The 15,620-nt window shown below is 33.3% G+C and overlaps 1 protein-coding gene across 1 annotated transcript in view; it reads right to left on the reverse strand.

Annotated features, from left to right (window-relative positions):
- LOC126878710 (proclotting enzyme-like) overlaps positions 1 to 15,620 on the reverse strand; it is a 76,200-nt gene that overhangs the window by 1,112 nt on the left and 59,468 nt on the right. The window contains exon 6 of the mRNA XM_050641574.1: positions 9,196 to 9,341. Coding sequence (XP_050497531.1) covers positions 9,196 to 9,341 — 146 coding nt within the window. The remainder of the gene's footprint in view (positions 1 to 9,195; positions 9,342 to 15,620) is intronic.

Genomic DNA, 15,620 nt, shown 5'->3' on the forward strand with positions numbered 1-15,620 from the left:
TATATATATATATATATATATATATATATATATATATATATATATATAATATAATACTATAATATAGCACGATTGCCTCTGGAGATAGGTGAATATCTCAATGGCTTTCGACTGTGAAGATTAGCTTCATGGAAACGATTTCATACAGTATCACGGCCTATGGTTACCTGAGTCGCTAACCAATTCAGGGGCCTGATTCTAATTCATTTCGACGTCGCAATTTAATTTCGAGTCCGCCATGATGGTCGCAATTTATAGCGAGTCTTATTCATTTCGATATTAGTTACAACTGGGGATATTAACGTTATCATGTTGACACTGCTCAGAATTTGGGTTGGCGCTCCGGTTTATTGGATTTATTGGCTACGCAACCAGCGAAACATTTGTTAATAGTCTGGGAAAATTATCGAAAAAATGCCATTTTTGGGAAAAGTTATTTACCAGCTATTTTATTGCTAAAATCAAATCTTAGCTCTGTAACTCCTAAGATTTTTTCTTTAAACCAAAAACACTCAAATAAAAATTCACCGTAATTAGTTCTGCACAAAGTTATTTTTTTCCTATTTCCTTCAACAAAAATTTTATTCGGAAAATCCGAGTTTTCCAAAAAAATCTGCAATTTTCAATTAAAATTTTAGGGAAGTAATTATTTATCAATAATTAAATAAATTGATGATATGAAAGATTTTTTATAGTAGATTATCGTGGAATAAGTGTTACCCCCCCCCCCCTGTTAACTTGTTTATTTAAAGAATATAAGCAAAACGCTCGGACAGGTCGATTTTTAAACTAACCATAGTATATTATAGCATCAACGTTTCGAACTTTACGCGAACCCTTTTCAGGTGATAGCCATAACTTTGATTTTTTTAAATATGGGAAAGTACTTCATGTGACACCTCATTTAAAAGCTCTCAAAATACTGATTTCAAACATTTATAATACTTTACTCCTATTTGAGAGAGTAGGCGCAAAATTTTTGTCGAATTATTTTTAAATACATTAATTTTTTTCGAATCCAGAGAAAACTAATCAAGTATTTTTGAAAAATTTAAACGCAGAATGAAATATCACGGTATTATCGAGAGTAAAGAGTCCCTAAGAACTTCTATAATGTTTACTGTAATATGTCACAGGGGTGAAAAAAAGAGAAAATTTAGTCTAATATTTAATTTCAAATATATCATTCAAAATAAACTTTTGTTTAGTCTAAGGGACTTTCAGCCCTTCGTAATAATCTAATCTTTCATTATGCGTTTAAATTTTTCAAAAATACTTATTCGTTTTCTCAGAATTCGAAAAAAAAAATAAATGCATTTTAAAATATTTCGACCGAAATTTTGCGCCTAAGCTCTCAAATAGGAGTAAAGAATTTAAATTTTTGTAATCAGTATTTTAAAAACTTTTAAATGAGGTGTCACATGATGTACTTTTCCATTTAAAAAAATCAAAGTTATGTCTGTCACCTGAAGAGGGATCGCGTAAAGTTCGAAACGTTGATGCTATAATATACTATGATTAGTTTAAAAATCGAACTGTCTGAGCGTTTTGCTTATATTCTTGAAATAAACAAGTTAACAGGGGGGAAACACTTATTACACCGCACTGTATATCAGGAGGCCGGCGACAATCTAACCAATAGTTTAGCAATAATTAAAATGTTAATTAAAAAATTTCGGTCGAAATAATAACTAGAAAGATTATACACCAGATTAACTACGATTTTCGTACCTTTATAAAAGCACTATATACCTATTCAACGTACTTTACAGAATTGAAATTGGACTATTTGAGCGGTCTCAGGAATGTTATAAAGAAACAATTTTTGGCTTATAAACAAATAGAACCCCTCAGAAAATATTAGATTAAATTAAATTAAGTTAATGCTGTTGAAAAGGGCATGGCTTCTGTGCCCTTTTCGAAGAAAAAAAATTGAATTGCGAGGAGTGGTTCCAGGTACGACCGGTCAAATTTGACCAGCATTTGCGACAGAGTTATAAACAACAGGATTTCAATCTTTGAACCATTACCTTTTTATTCCGGTCCTCTTTGTACATACAAATTCTCATATCTTCAAGACACTGATAACAAAAAAGATTTATGTCACCAAGTTATTTAATTATTGATAAATAATTACTATTTTTAGTTTTTTACTAATTTTAGTTGAAAATTAAAGATTTGGTTTGGAAACCCCGAATTTTCCGAGGAAAATTTCCTCCGACTGAAATCGGAAAAAAATATCTATATGCAGAATTAAATAACATTGAATTTTTATGCGAGTGTTTTTGGTTTAACGATAAAATCTTCTGAGTTACAGAGCAATAATTGAAAAAAGATTTCGGAGCGCTAATTTGTTTATAAACCAAATAGCACACTTTCTGCGGACTTTGCATAGCTATATTACTAATAGGTACTTATATGAAATCTTAAGATTTGATTCCAGTATGTTCAGCAATAAAATAGCTGGTACATAATTTTCCTTGTTTTATACTAATTTTCCCAGATTATTACCTTACATCTTTCATTGAGTTGATAATTCACATTGTGGAAATTCTCAATAATTATTCTATTTATTATATTTCTAATTTAATACTATTCTATCTAATTCCTCAAAACCAGCAAATTTCCATAAAACCCAGCCATATTAATACCTTTTGCTTTAGTTTTCCTTGCAAGAAACAAACAAAACGCATCTCCTAAACTAAACCTAACCTCGCTTTCGGCCATTCATTCATATCCGTGTCACAATAATTTCGACTCGAAATTATAATATCAACCACTTTTTTGGAGTCGCTATTAATTTCGATAGTCGCTATTTTGCGACGTCATTTCGTTAGTTCAACTAAAATCCACAAGGCTCGCACAGTCGCATTTCAACGTCGCCATATTGAAAGCGACTTGTTTTCAGTCGAAATTTGAATTAGAACCAGGGCCCAGGTGCTGTAATTGTTGGTTGCTTTCTAGCGGTTAACATTAAAAATCGGCCTTGAGCTGTAAATGTAGCGCGCTCACGTCCTAGATGACGTTAGGCTGGACTTGCAGTCATAGGCGTAACCAGGGGGTGGTTTTGGGAGTTATAACCCCCCATTTGGATGTATTTTGAGGTCTATACGCTTAACACCATTACTATTCCATACCCCCCAGAGACCATCAAGTAGTTGTAACCCCCTCCTTAGGACTTGCAGTCTCACAAAAACACCGCCACAATCGACTTATAATATTTTGGGAGACTCCCATGCACTCAGCTAAATTAGTTTACCGCATGCCACCTAGAAGAATGCCTACAGCCCTATTCAACTCCTCCAAAGTAAATGCTGTCGTTCCATGATAAAAAACAATATTTGCAATGCACCATCTAAACGGGAACTGTAGAGCAAGAAAAAAATCGACACTACTAGAATATTTACTGCAGTATAAAAACTACGAGTTTTTTTCTCTCCTGTTAAAAACTTCGTCAAATATTCCTTATCACTTTTGGCGTTTATTTACTCATGAAAATCTACGGGATGAGCAACTGTACAAATTCAGTTGAATAATGAATTAAATGAATTAATTAAAAATATCCCTATACTTTTCGGCATAGGCGTAACCAGGGGGTGGTTTTGGGGGTTATAACCCCCCTTTTGGATGTACTTTAAACTCTATACTCTTAACACCATTACTATTTCCTACCCACAGAGACCTTCAAGTAGATGTAAACCCCCCCTTAGGATCATCCTGGTTACACATCTGCTTTTCGGATATGTGAATGAATTCAAAATGAAAATGAGATTTTTTATTTAGAAAACGTATTTAGAACTCGATTTAGTTTCTTTTTAGAAGACTTTTCTTTTAATAGACTTTGTCCAATGATTTGCAGTGATTCAACCCTGATAGAGCAATGTTGGAACTGCAAAATTTTGATGGAGGAACTCACAGGCAGCTCCCAATACGTCGGCCTAAAAATGAATATGAGAAAAACAAAAATAATGACAAATACAGATGACTCCAGACGTATACCTATAAATGGCAGTGAGATAGAAAAAGTCCAGGAATATATCTACCTAGGCCAAATCCTGAAACTTGACAAAGAGAACCAAAGTGCGGAAATTACTAGAAAAGCAAGACAGGCATGGGCAGGATTTGGAAAACTTAGTTGGATACTTAAGAACCGCAAAATACCCCAATACTTGAGGAGCAAGGTGTTCAACCAGTGCATCCTTCCTATCATGACATATGGATGTCGATGTCAAACCAGGGCCCTAACCAAGGTAAATATGAATTAACTAGCCACAAGCCACAACAGAAAGAGCAATGGAAAGAGCAATGTTAGGTATACCTACGACTGTCAGATAAAAAGAGGAACGACTGGGTAAGATCAAAAACAAAAGTCGAGGACATAACAACAAAAGTTGCCAAACTTAAATGGAGCTTCGCAGGCCACACTGCTAGACAAAAAGACCAACGTTGGAATGCAACGGTACAACACTGGAGACTTTACGAAAGTAAACGTACGAGAAGAAGACCACATATCAGGTGGGTTGATGATATTAAAAAAGTAGCCGGAACAAATTGGATATATGTTGCTCAGGATAGAGACTAGAGATGCATCAAGTCAAACTAGTTTGATTTTATTCAACAAACTTTACTTGAAAACCAAACTTTTTTTGTAAAAAAGTTTGACTTGACTTGATTTCAATATCTTTAGGTTTGACTTGAAATCAAACTTCTTCAAACAGTTTGAAGTTTGAATATCATATTGTGCAACGTGTTTATTTCCAATTCTAATTGAGAGCATACCGACTTTTGTTTTGACTTATTTGGATAGGTCTGAATCTGCTACTCCGCAAATTAGTTTGTAGTTCATATTATTAAGAAGTACAGTGGAACCCCGATAAGTCGGCCCCCGATAACCCGGAAGTCCGGCTAACCCGGACCGATTTTCATCAGATAAACATTTTGATTTTCAATATTTTGTATTTTTCAATTTAATTGTGGCTTATTTCCAATCAAAATAGTTAATTATCAGACAATCCTTTCAACAATAAAAGTGTATGTAATATAATATTTGAGAGATAATGTGTCTAGACTCTCTGTGTCGTGTACTTATGTGTGTAATTTGAACACGAGATTAAAAATTACTCATAGTACACGCCGCAGAAACAACAGCCAGCTGTCTGTAGTATCTATTCCTTTTTATTTCAAACTGTCAGCATTGTTTAGGAAAGACTATTTAAAAAATTCTTTTATAAACAATGGTCTTTAGTATTGTGTGTCTTGTATTGTTTGGGTTTGGTGTTTTTTTAGAATTGTAATGAGTAGGTAATATGTACTGTGCATATTTATAAAAATATTTCATGTTATTTCAATTCTAACGGAGTTTATCTGTAAGTATACCGTATTTTATTAATTTTTACCATATTCTCCGGCTATCTCGGATTTTCGATAACCCGGATCGGTCGTGGTCCCGATTAATCCGAGTTATCGAGGTTCCACTGTACCCATATGCTTGGCTTGTTTATTACGTTCGTTTTGAAGTGTGTGCTTTGTTAAATAATATCTGAACTTGAATATTTTTCGGCTAAGAATAAGTACCAGATCAAATTGAGTCTGAGAAGGTAGGTATTCCCAGTGCAAAAATTAAGAGAAAAATCTGCATACTTGTATTATGTAAAAATAAAGAACAGCGTTATAAAATGACAAATAGTGAATTAATTCTTTAAGACGACATTGCAAAGTCGCAAAAAATTCATTAAACCTACTCTATCAAAAATATAATATTTTGTTGTTCCTTCATCAATTTTTATTAAAGGGGCCGTTCAAGTATTACGAAACGCAATTTTTGAAGCTCTTACAACCTCTTTAACCCATATGTATCTTTTCATCCTTTGTTGTGAAGAAAGGTCCAGCTATTTATTGCAAACACGTGTTACTGTGCTTGATCTCGTTAATACAAATTTTTAGATTTTTTCACTTGAATACTATTGTCCTATTGTAACATGAGCGGAGCGTGAGGGGGCAATATAATACAATCCAGGGGTTCTATGTAAAATATAAACGAAAGTTGAAAAGTTAAGAGTTTGTGATTCCGTAGTTTTTTATATTTAAGTTAAAAAACAATGTTACGTAATGCGTTGTTCAAACCCCCCTCCCCCGTATAACGCGCCGTAACGTTTTACAGGGCCCCTTCCCCCAACGTGTGTTACGTAATAATTGAAAGCTTCCAAAGTAGATTAAATTACACTAGGTATGATAAAAAAACTATCCAACGAATTCTTTGTTTTATCTTGTAACACTCAAATATAAAAAGGTATATCGATAAACGAAACTTGCCAGCAAGCAATTCTAAGCATACAGGAATCATTTTCAAAAAATTTACCCTATTTTGATTATAATCGCCTCCTGTATCAAAATACTTTTATGGGGCACTCATTGTATGATTAATTTTCTTATCTTAATTGGAAACTAACATGTCAATCTCGACAAAAAAGTATATCTACTAAATAAATTATTTTTCAAACTCTTTCAAACTAGTTTGACAAACAGTTTGAATTTTCAAACGTCTACGATTGACCAGTTTGACTCGACTTGAATTATTTGTTAGAGGGATTGACTTGAGTTTGACTTGAAATTAAGTCAAACTCAAGTCAAGTTCAAACATTCAAGTCAAACTTGTGCAACGCTAATAGAGACCGATGGACGGAGTTGGAAGAGGCCTATGTCCAAACGTGGACGATAGAACGCTAAGAAGAAGAAGAAGAGAACAATGTTTGAACTTCAATTTCGATATTTGCTAATCTCTATTTTTAATCTTTAGGTTTGGTAATGATTATTTTTGAGCCTTTAAAACTTTAATTAATTTATAACTCGAAAACGATCAACAACTAGAATTATTGTTTACGACCTTTTGTGTTCAGGATGAGTAAAAAAACTACAAAAAGTACCCGTAGGGAAAAATCTAAATATCCAACATACAAAAGTTAAATAAAATTCTACATATTTATTAACTAAATTGCATTGTATGTATTACACTAAAAGTGTTTTTTTAATTTAATTAGGTACCTCTTTTTTTATTTTGAACGTCAGTTTTTTTACTGAAACTGTGGTTATCCGAAATGCCCCGTGTCCCTTTATTTCGGATAAATAAAATCTGTTGCATATTATAATATAATAGTAGTGCTAGTAGATCTAATAAGAAATTAGTAATTGTTTCGCATTTACTAGATATAAAAGACCAAAGACGTATTAGATCTAGAACAGTGTTTCCCAACGTGGGGCCCACGCTCCACAGGGGGGCCCTATGATAGTTAAGGGGGGCAATTCGTATATGGGCTCGATACGAGTTAACCATTTCGCTATGGGTTATTTAAATGAAATGCTAGATTTCTGTGAAAAACATTTGTCTCTATTTAGTGCTCATACTTCATCTAATAATCATATTTTTGAGGCTAGTTATCAAAATATCTTTATTCATCGCTAAAACCGACAATAACAGCATTTCTTAAAATAGTTCTTGAAAAAGATGACAAAAATGTAAAAGCTATGCCACTCCGTAACAATACTGTTAGCAGAAGAATAGACGAAATGGGTGAAGGTATTGAGAAACAACTTGTTGAAAAGCTGGAAATAAGTTAGAGCAAATGGATGAATCAACTTTCTAATATTACAAGTATTTCGAAAAGCTGTGCATAAAGTGGGAGACGGCTTTTTTGACCAATACTTTATTGTTAGATCGAAAGTGTTTAACATAGAAATTTTATGGATCAAACTCGGGTCTTTTATATATAATTTTAGAACAAATTTTTCCGCTAACATTTGTCTTCGGAGATCTAAAGGAGGTTCCAAAGCTTCCGCTCGCAAAGGTTCATTAGAGGTAGAGCACATAGCCCCCAAACACAGTCTTAAAGCATCGTTTTGTATCACCTCTAGTCGTTTTAAAATGTACAAACTAGCCGATCCATAGAAAAGACACCCGTAGTCCAAAACTGACCTGATGAAGGACTTATAAAACATTAAACATGTTTGTGAGTCTGATCCCCACCATGTTTTTTGAATAAGTTTTAGAAAGTTTATTCCTTTGCTAATTGTTGTTTCTATTTTGTTAATGAATGGTTTCCACTTTAGTTTCTTGTCTAAAATAATGCCGAGTTAAGTTACTATATTTGCAATAGGAATGTTCATTTCATTAATGCTGATATTATCTATTTGTGGTGTATTGTGCCTTGTAAAAAACATAATATTTGATTTTTCTGTTGATAGTGAAAAACCAATTGAATTAAATTTTGCTATGAATGCATTTATGTTTAACTTCAGATTCTGTGTACATTCTTCGAGATTTTTTTCTGTGTTATATATGACAAAGTCATCAGCATATTGTATGATGTTATAATTGTTAGTTTAGATGCATTTCTCTAGTACTAGTATATATGTTAAAAAGAAGAGGAGACGTGACGGAGCCCTGTGGTAAACCCACCGAAGCTAAACGGGGGCCTATTAATGAGTTGTTAACCGACCTTACCTAATATATATTTCTCTATCCGATACCATTTGGCATAACATATTGCAAATTCTAGGAGGAATTTCTACATTTAATAGTTTTTCCCGCAATATTAATGTATCTACACAATCATAGGCACCTTTAATGTCGAGAAAACCTGCTCCTAAGTACTGATTATTCGAATAACATAACTACAACTGAATATCTAGAACCAAATGGGATACTGCATCTGCATCTATAGTACCGAAACCTTTTCTGAATCCAAATTGTCGTGCAGGCAAATAAGAGTTAGAATATAGATGAAATTCAAGTCTGTGTTTAATGATACGCTCAAATGTTTTACAAATACATGATAGTAAGGAAATAGGGCGGTAAGAGTCAGCATGGTTGGGATTTTTTTTGATGTTTGAGTATTGGGATTACTATAATTTGTTTCCATTTCTCAATAGTGCCGTTTTGTAACCAAATTTCATTAAACATCTCAAGTATAAATAATTTTGCCCTGCTAGATAAATACCAGATCATATCGTAAGTGACGTGGTCCAAACCAGGAGCTGAGTTGTTTGAACGGCCTTACGAGATAAAGTAAGCGTTTTATTTCCTAACAGGGTTAAATCTTTTTTGTGTATTCACAAACTACATCACAGATATTATTTTCGAACTTCCCATTAAGCATAAGAAGTGATCTTTCTGGAACTCTAAATCAGGAACATACTTACACTACAGGAGTCTCTGTTAGCTTCACCAGCACACAGCATATGCTCAACAATACCTCCAGGAGCAGCAGGACCATACTTGGACTTGCAGTTTAGATTGTTCCAAATTGGAATATTGACTTCTTGCAAAACGGCTGGCTGTGGTCCACCTAAAAGCGTTAAATGGAATTTAAGTAATGGATAAACATATTAGAGATCCTCATTTGCAATTAATTTTATGGTTATTAAAAAGCAATCATCAAGGATTGCAAGCGAATCTTCAGCAGACAAAGAGATATTCCACAGACCTTATTATTGCTATGGGAGGTTTCAATTTTGCCTTGAGACAAGATCCTTGGTTCTACCAGGATCAAATAAAAGGTCCATCATGTGTTAACCTAGTGCTAATATAGAGTAATCGCCACGCTACTTGATGCATGGGTAGGTACCTAATTGCTATGCTTATGGGCTGATCCGGTCCGTTCTCAAATGTGACTTTCATCCCTGTCATGTTACTGTCAAGAAACTATTCAAAATACTTGTTTTTCCATACAAAAAATACATTAATTAATAGTATTGTTACTCTGCTTTAAAATAACTTTATTCAAACACCAAGAATATTACAATACTTTAAAACTTTTACAACTTTAACAAAATGACAACTATAAACGTCAAATACAGCTGATCTAGATATTATTTGTCAACTTTCTTTGTTAATATTTAGTTTCTATACACTTTCAGACTTCTAAACGTTACGAGACATGAAAATTGACATTGCAACAAGTGAACGGTCCAGGACTGTAATAGCTCAATGTTCTTATGTATCTAGTAGGGTGGCGCATACTGTATAGCAGGTCTGCTCCATCCTGAGGACTTGTGTCATAGTTGATTTTAAGATCTACAATAAGCCAATTAGATGCAGTATGACCAGGGTAAGAAATTACCAACAAAGATGACAGAGCACAAGATATACAGTATGTCCCTGAAGTTGTATCCATATGGAAAACTTTTTTATTATTAATTTTACGAAAAAAAGTTATTCTTCATAAAAAGCTCTGCATGGTCCAAAACCTAAGATTCAATCATCAAATATCAAATTTTATGAATATTATACGAGGTATGTCAAAAAGTTTGAATTTCACTCAAGAGTAAAGTAGCTTTATCTTTCACAATATTGAAAACTGCTATTATGAAAAGTTGTTTGGAATTAAAAACTATATTCTAATATGCAATTACATCCTTCTAATTGAAATTTTTTTTTTGAAGAATTGTGGATAACGTAACATTATTTCAGTTATTTCAATTATTCTAATAACTCTTTTATTATTAATTTTACGAAAAAAAGTGATTCTTATTAAAAAGTTCTGCATGATCTGAAACCTAAAATACAACCATCTTATGTCAAATTTTATCAATTTTTTACGAGGTATGTCAAAAAATATGAATTTCGCTCAAGAGTAAAATACCTTTATTTGTCACAATATCGAAAATTGTTATTATAAAAAGTTATTTAGAATTAAAAACTATGTTTCATTATATAATTACATTCGTCTAATTGAAATATTCTGAACTATAAAGGTACTTTAATTTGATCTAAATTTATCTTTTTTGACCCACCTCGTATAAAATTGATAAAATTTTATATAAGATGGTTGTATTTTAGGTTTTATACCATGCAGAACTTTTTATTAAGTATCACTTTTTTCCGTAAAATTAATAATAAAAGAGTTATCTGAATTGAAATAACCGAAATTAATGTGAGTTATCCATAATTTTTCAAAACATTTTTTTTTCAATTAGAAGAATGTAATTGCATACTAGAATATAGTTTTTAATTCCAAACAACTTTTCATAATAGCAATTTTCAATATTGTGACAAATAAAGCTACTTTACTCTTGAGTGAAATTCAAACTTTTTGACATACCTCGTATAATATTCAAAAAATTTGATATTTGATGATTGAATCTTAGGTTTTGGACCATTCAGAGCTTTTTATGAGGAATAACTTTTTTTCGTAAAATTAATAATAAAAAAGTTGTCCATATGGATACAACTTACAGGGACATACTGTAGAACAAAACTGGGAGGAAATCAGACACGCCCTTGCAACGGCAACCGAAATAATAACAGAACAACGACCACGGAAGCAAAGATGGATGACAGAGGAAAATATTGGATTTAATGGATGAAAGAAGAAAATGCAAACAGCACAAAGCAATGTACAAAGCAATAAATAGAACCATTAAAAAAAATAAAAATTGCAAAAAAAAAAAATGGATAACAGAACAATGTGAAGAGATCGAAAACTTATATAAAAAACATGATAACTTCCATCTTCATCAGAAACTCAAGGAATTCACAGACACGACATACTCACAAGGACGAAATAATCTAATCAACGCAGAAGGCAAACTGATTTCAAGCCCTGAAGAACAAATAAACATGTGGGAAGACTATATAAAGGAACTCTTCTATGACTTCAGAGAACCTCCTACATTAAATAAAGAAAACGACGAAGGTCGGAAGGTCCTCCAATACTAAAGTCCGAATTGGAATATGCTCTACGTCAACTAAAAAACAACAAATCTGTAGGAAAAGATGAAATACCAGCTGAGCTATTGAAGTTAATCAAAGAGGAAAACTTAGACCTTCTTCTTGGACTATTTAATAATGTTTACAATACAGGGGCGATCCCTAAAACATGGCTTGAATCCGTCTTCATACCACTGCCTAAAAAGAAGAACGCCAAATTATGCCAGGACTTCCGCCTTATAAGTCTATTAAATAACATTCTGAAGCTTTTCTTGCGAATCATACAGAACACAATATATAAAAGATGTGACGAGATCACCGGTCAAGAACAATTTGGCTTCAGAAAAGGTTTGGGGACACGAGAAGCAATATTCTGTCTTCAAACTCTGGCACAAAGATGCAAAGATCAGCAAGCAGACCTTTTTGTCTGTTTTATAGCTTTTGAGAAAGCGTTCAATAGGGTGAAGCATAAGACCTTAATAGAAAGATTGAACGACATCGGAGTCAACAAAAGAGATTCTAAAATTATAGAGGCTATTTATTGGAATCAGACAGCAATCATAAAGACTAATGGTAACACGTCGAGGCCAATTGAAATACAACAAGGTGTTAGACAGGGTTGTGTGTTATCACCCATACTGTTTAACGTCTACTCTGAGGTAATATTTGCGAACGCTTTATAGCACTCTTTAGAAGGAATCAGGATAAACGGTCAAAGAGTAAATAACATCCGCTATGCAGATGACACGGTATTAATGACTGATTCGGACCATAGTCTGCAGATACTGTTGGATAGGGTTACTGAGAGTTGTGAAAAAATGGGGATGAAGATCAATACTGCGAAAACCAAAGTTATGAAAATATCAAGGAACAAAAATTTACCTCTTCCAATATATGTGAAACACCAACAGCTGGAATACGTAAGCCAATACAAATATCTTGGTTGCTGGTTCAACAATCAACTTGATTATAAACAAGAAGTAAGGGCGAGAATAGAGATAGCCCGACAGGGGTTTATCAAAATGAAAAGCTTATTTTGTAACAGTAGCATTAGTATCAGCCTTAGATGTCGTTTTCTGCATTGCTATGTGTGGTCAATACTTTTGTATGGAACGGAGGCCTGGACACTCAACACAACACTGATGAACAAGTTAGAAGCCTTTGAACTCTAGCTTTATAGAAGAATCTTGAAAATACCTTGGACAACCCACACCACCAACGAAGATGTTCTGAGGAGAATAGGTACAGATAGGGAACTGCTGAAAATCATGAAAGTCAGAAAAGTTAGCTACCTGGGACACATAATGAGAAACGAAAAGTACCGCCTCGCGCAACTGATCATCCAGGGTAAGATTGAAGGAAAACGGGGTCCCGGTAGCATATTTACAGATGCTAGCGTGTGTAGACACCAGGGTGTTGAAATCAGTTAGGGTTTGGAAAAACAGTACATTTACAGATGCTAGCGTGTGTAGACACCAGGGTGTTGAAATCAGTTAGGGTTTTAAAAACAGGACATTTACAGATGCTAGCGTGTGTAAACACCAAGGTGTTGAAATTAGTTAGGGTTTGGAAAAACAGTACATTTACAAATATTAACAGATTCGGACACCAGCGTGTTGAAACCAGCTATCTTTTTTAGTGGCGATACATGCATATATGCTAACGGCTATTGACATTGATTTTACATACCTACTTCTGTGAAAAAATATTTAGATTTAGAAAAATATTTAGAAAAGTGATTTAGATATTAATAAATAATTAAACGTTGTTAGGATATAAAGAATATAAATATACAGGGTGATTCATTAAAATTCATTAGAATGTCCAATCTCTGAGTTGTAGATTCTAGACCTCAAAATAATAAGATTTAACCCAAATGACAAATATTTTTAATATTTAATTACATAAGGTGTTCAAAATTACCTCCTAACACATTTATGCACGCATAAAAACGATCATTGAATGAGCTACTTACTCTACGAAGCATTTGTAAATTAAGGCATCGAAATACACTTTGCATTCTATTTTTCATCTCATCCCTTGTTATTGGAGGAATTTTATAAACTTCATCATTAACGTAACCCCAAAAAAATCAGTCCAGTTTATTAAATTCTGGTGATTTGGGTGGCCACGCTATTGGTCCATTGAAAAATGAAAATATCTCGAAAACTAATAAATTTAGACATAGGGAATGTTATATAAAAATTAAAGTACGGTGATAGTCCTTTTCAATTGTAATATAAAATACAGGGCGTTCCATTTAAAATTACCGAGAAAATAATGTACTTGCGTTTTGACTCACCCTGTATTTTATATAAAGAAAATTAGCAACATCAATGATTCTTAAAAATTTTGACAATACGAAAAACAATATGGCATTACTAAACCATTGCTGTTTTGCTTATTTTTATTTATACAGGGAGTTAAACTTGTTACGATTTTCATTAAAAACTGGTTATATGTAACTTTGTAAATACCCTGTATAACATAACAAATCTTTATATTTTTGTGATGGAGAAGTTAACAGGATTTCGAATTTAACATAAAATATAGGGTATTCCATTTAAAAAAACATAAGTTTAGTCTGCCACTGTGTTATCGAACACCTTGTAACATTCTACTAACTAATTTTGTAATGTGAAGCTCAAAGGTGGCTAAAATTTTTGTTATTAACTTTTATTGCTATCTATTACTATAGTGTATCTATTGAGCTTTACCCCACTAATCAATCACCCTGTAGGGTTAAGCTCGGGTGAGCAAGCAGTCCACTCCAAACAGGGGATACTTTCTGCTTCAATGATGTCTCTAGTCACTCTAATGGTATGTGGAAGTCCATTATCATGCATGCAAATTAAATTTTCTCCTGTGTCGTCTCTCCAGAGCCCAACTACGGGTTATCAACATACCTGTGAGCAGTTAAAGTTGATTGGATGAAAATTAAAGGAGTTTTTTACGGATCACAATTCCTCTACAGAACATTATACTTTCCCTTGTATATTTGTGAACAGATCTAACAGTTTTAGTTTTTACTTTTCTTCTTCGACCTCTAAGTATACGATTCCGTGGGTCATCTGATTTTACACCAATCCTGACTTTTTCTGAAAATAGCACATTTTGTCAATTCTCAATGTTCCAGTTTTGTTGGTGAAGACATCAATTTAGGCGATCAATCTTGTACTGCCCTGATAACTCGGGAACTCATAACTGTCTCCTGCTGTGTACTTCTTGGCACGAACTCTTCTTCTTATCGTTTCAACTGAAAAAGGTACACCTGTAGCTTCCAAAAGCTGCCTTTGAAGCTGCAGGTGAGAAGTCGTTAAATGTTTTCCATGCTGATTGGACAATTAAACGATCGTGGCGAGCTGTTATCGCTTTTTGGCGACTTTCTCTTGCTTTATTTTTAAGCTTTCCTAGTTCCTGTTACCTAGCATAGGTTTTGGACAGAACGCCCTGTGCTACGCATAGCTCTACAGCTATGTCCCTCTGAGAACATTATACTTTCTCCACAAGACCAATATCTTTCCCCGTTGTAAGTTCTATAACCCCACATGAGGCATATTTTCGTTTTTGGACGGAAAAGTTAGTTTATTTATTTTCGTTTAATTTGGAACTCAAGCAAATAACCTATACCGTACCGAGCTGTACTATCTAATTGTCTTATCGATTTGTTTATTTTCAATAAAAATCTTTATTCTTCGCAATAATAACAAGTTTTTTCAAAAGAAATAAATATTGCTTTGAAATAAATGGTGATTCCATATAAGTTTGGGTGTGTGTAGCTAAATGATCTAACTAAAACCAGAGAAATACAATAAAATCTGTATTAATACACATGATACTTTATAAGTCACAAGTATAGAGATAAGGCAAGGAGAATGATGATGATACTTTATAAGTCACATTTATCTGACAGGTA

The sequence above is a fragment of the Diabrotica virgifera genome, chromosome 10 (genome assembly GCF_917563875.1).
Source record: "Diabrotica virgifera virgifera chromosome 10, PGI_DIABVI_V3a".
Lineage (NCBI taxonomy): Eukaryota > Metazoa > Arthropoda > Insecta > Coleoptera > Chrysomelidae > Diabrotica > Diabrotica virgifera.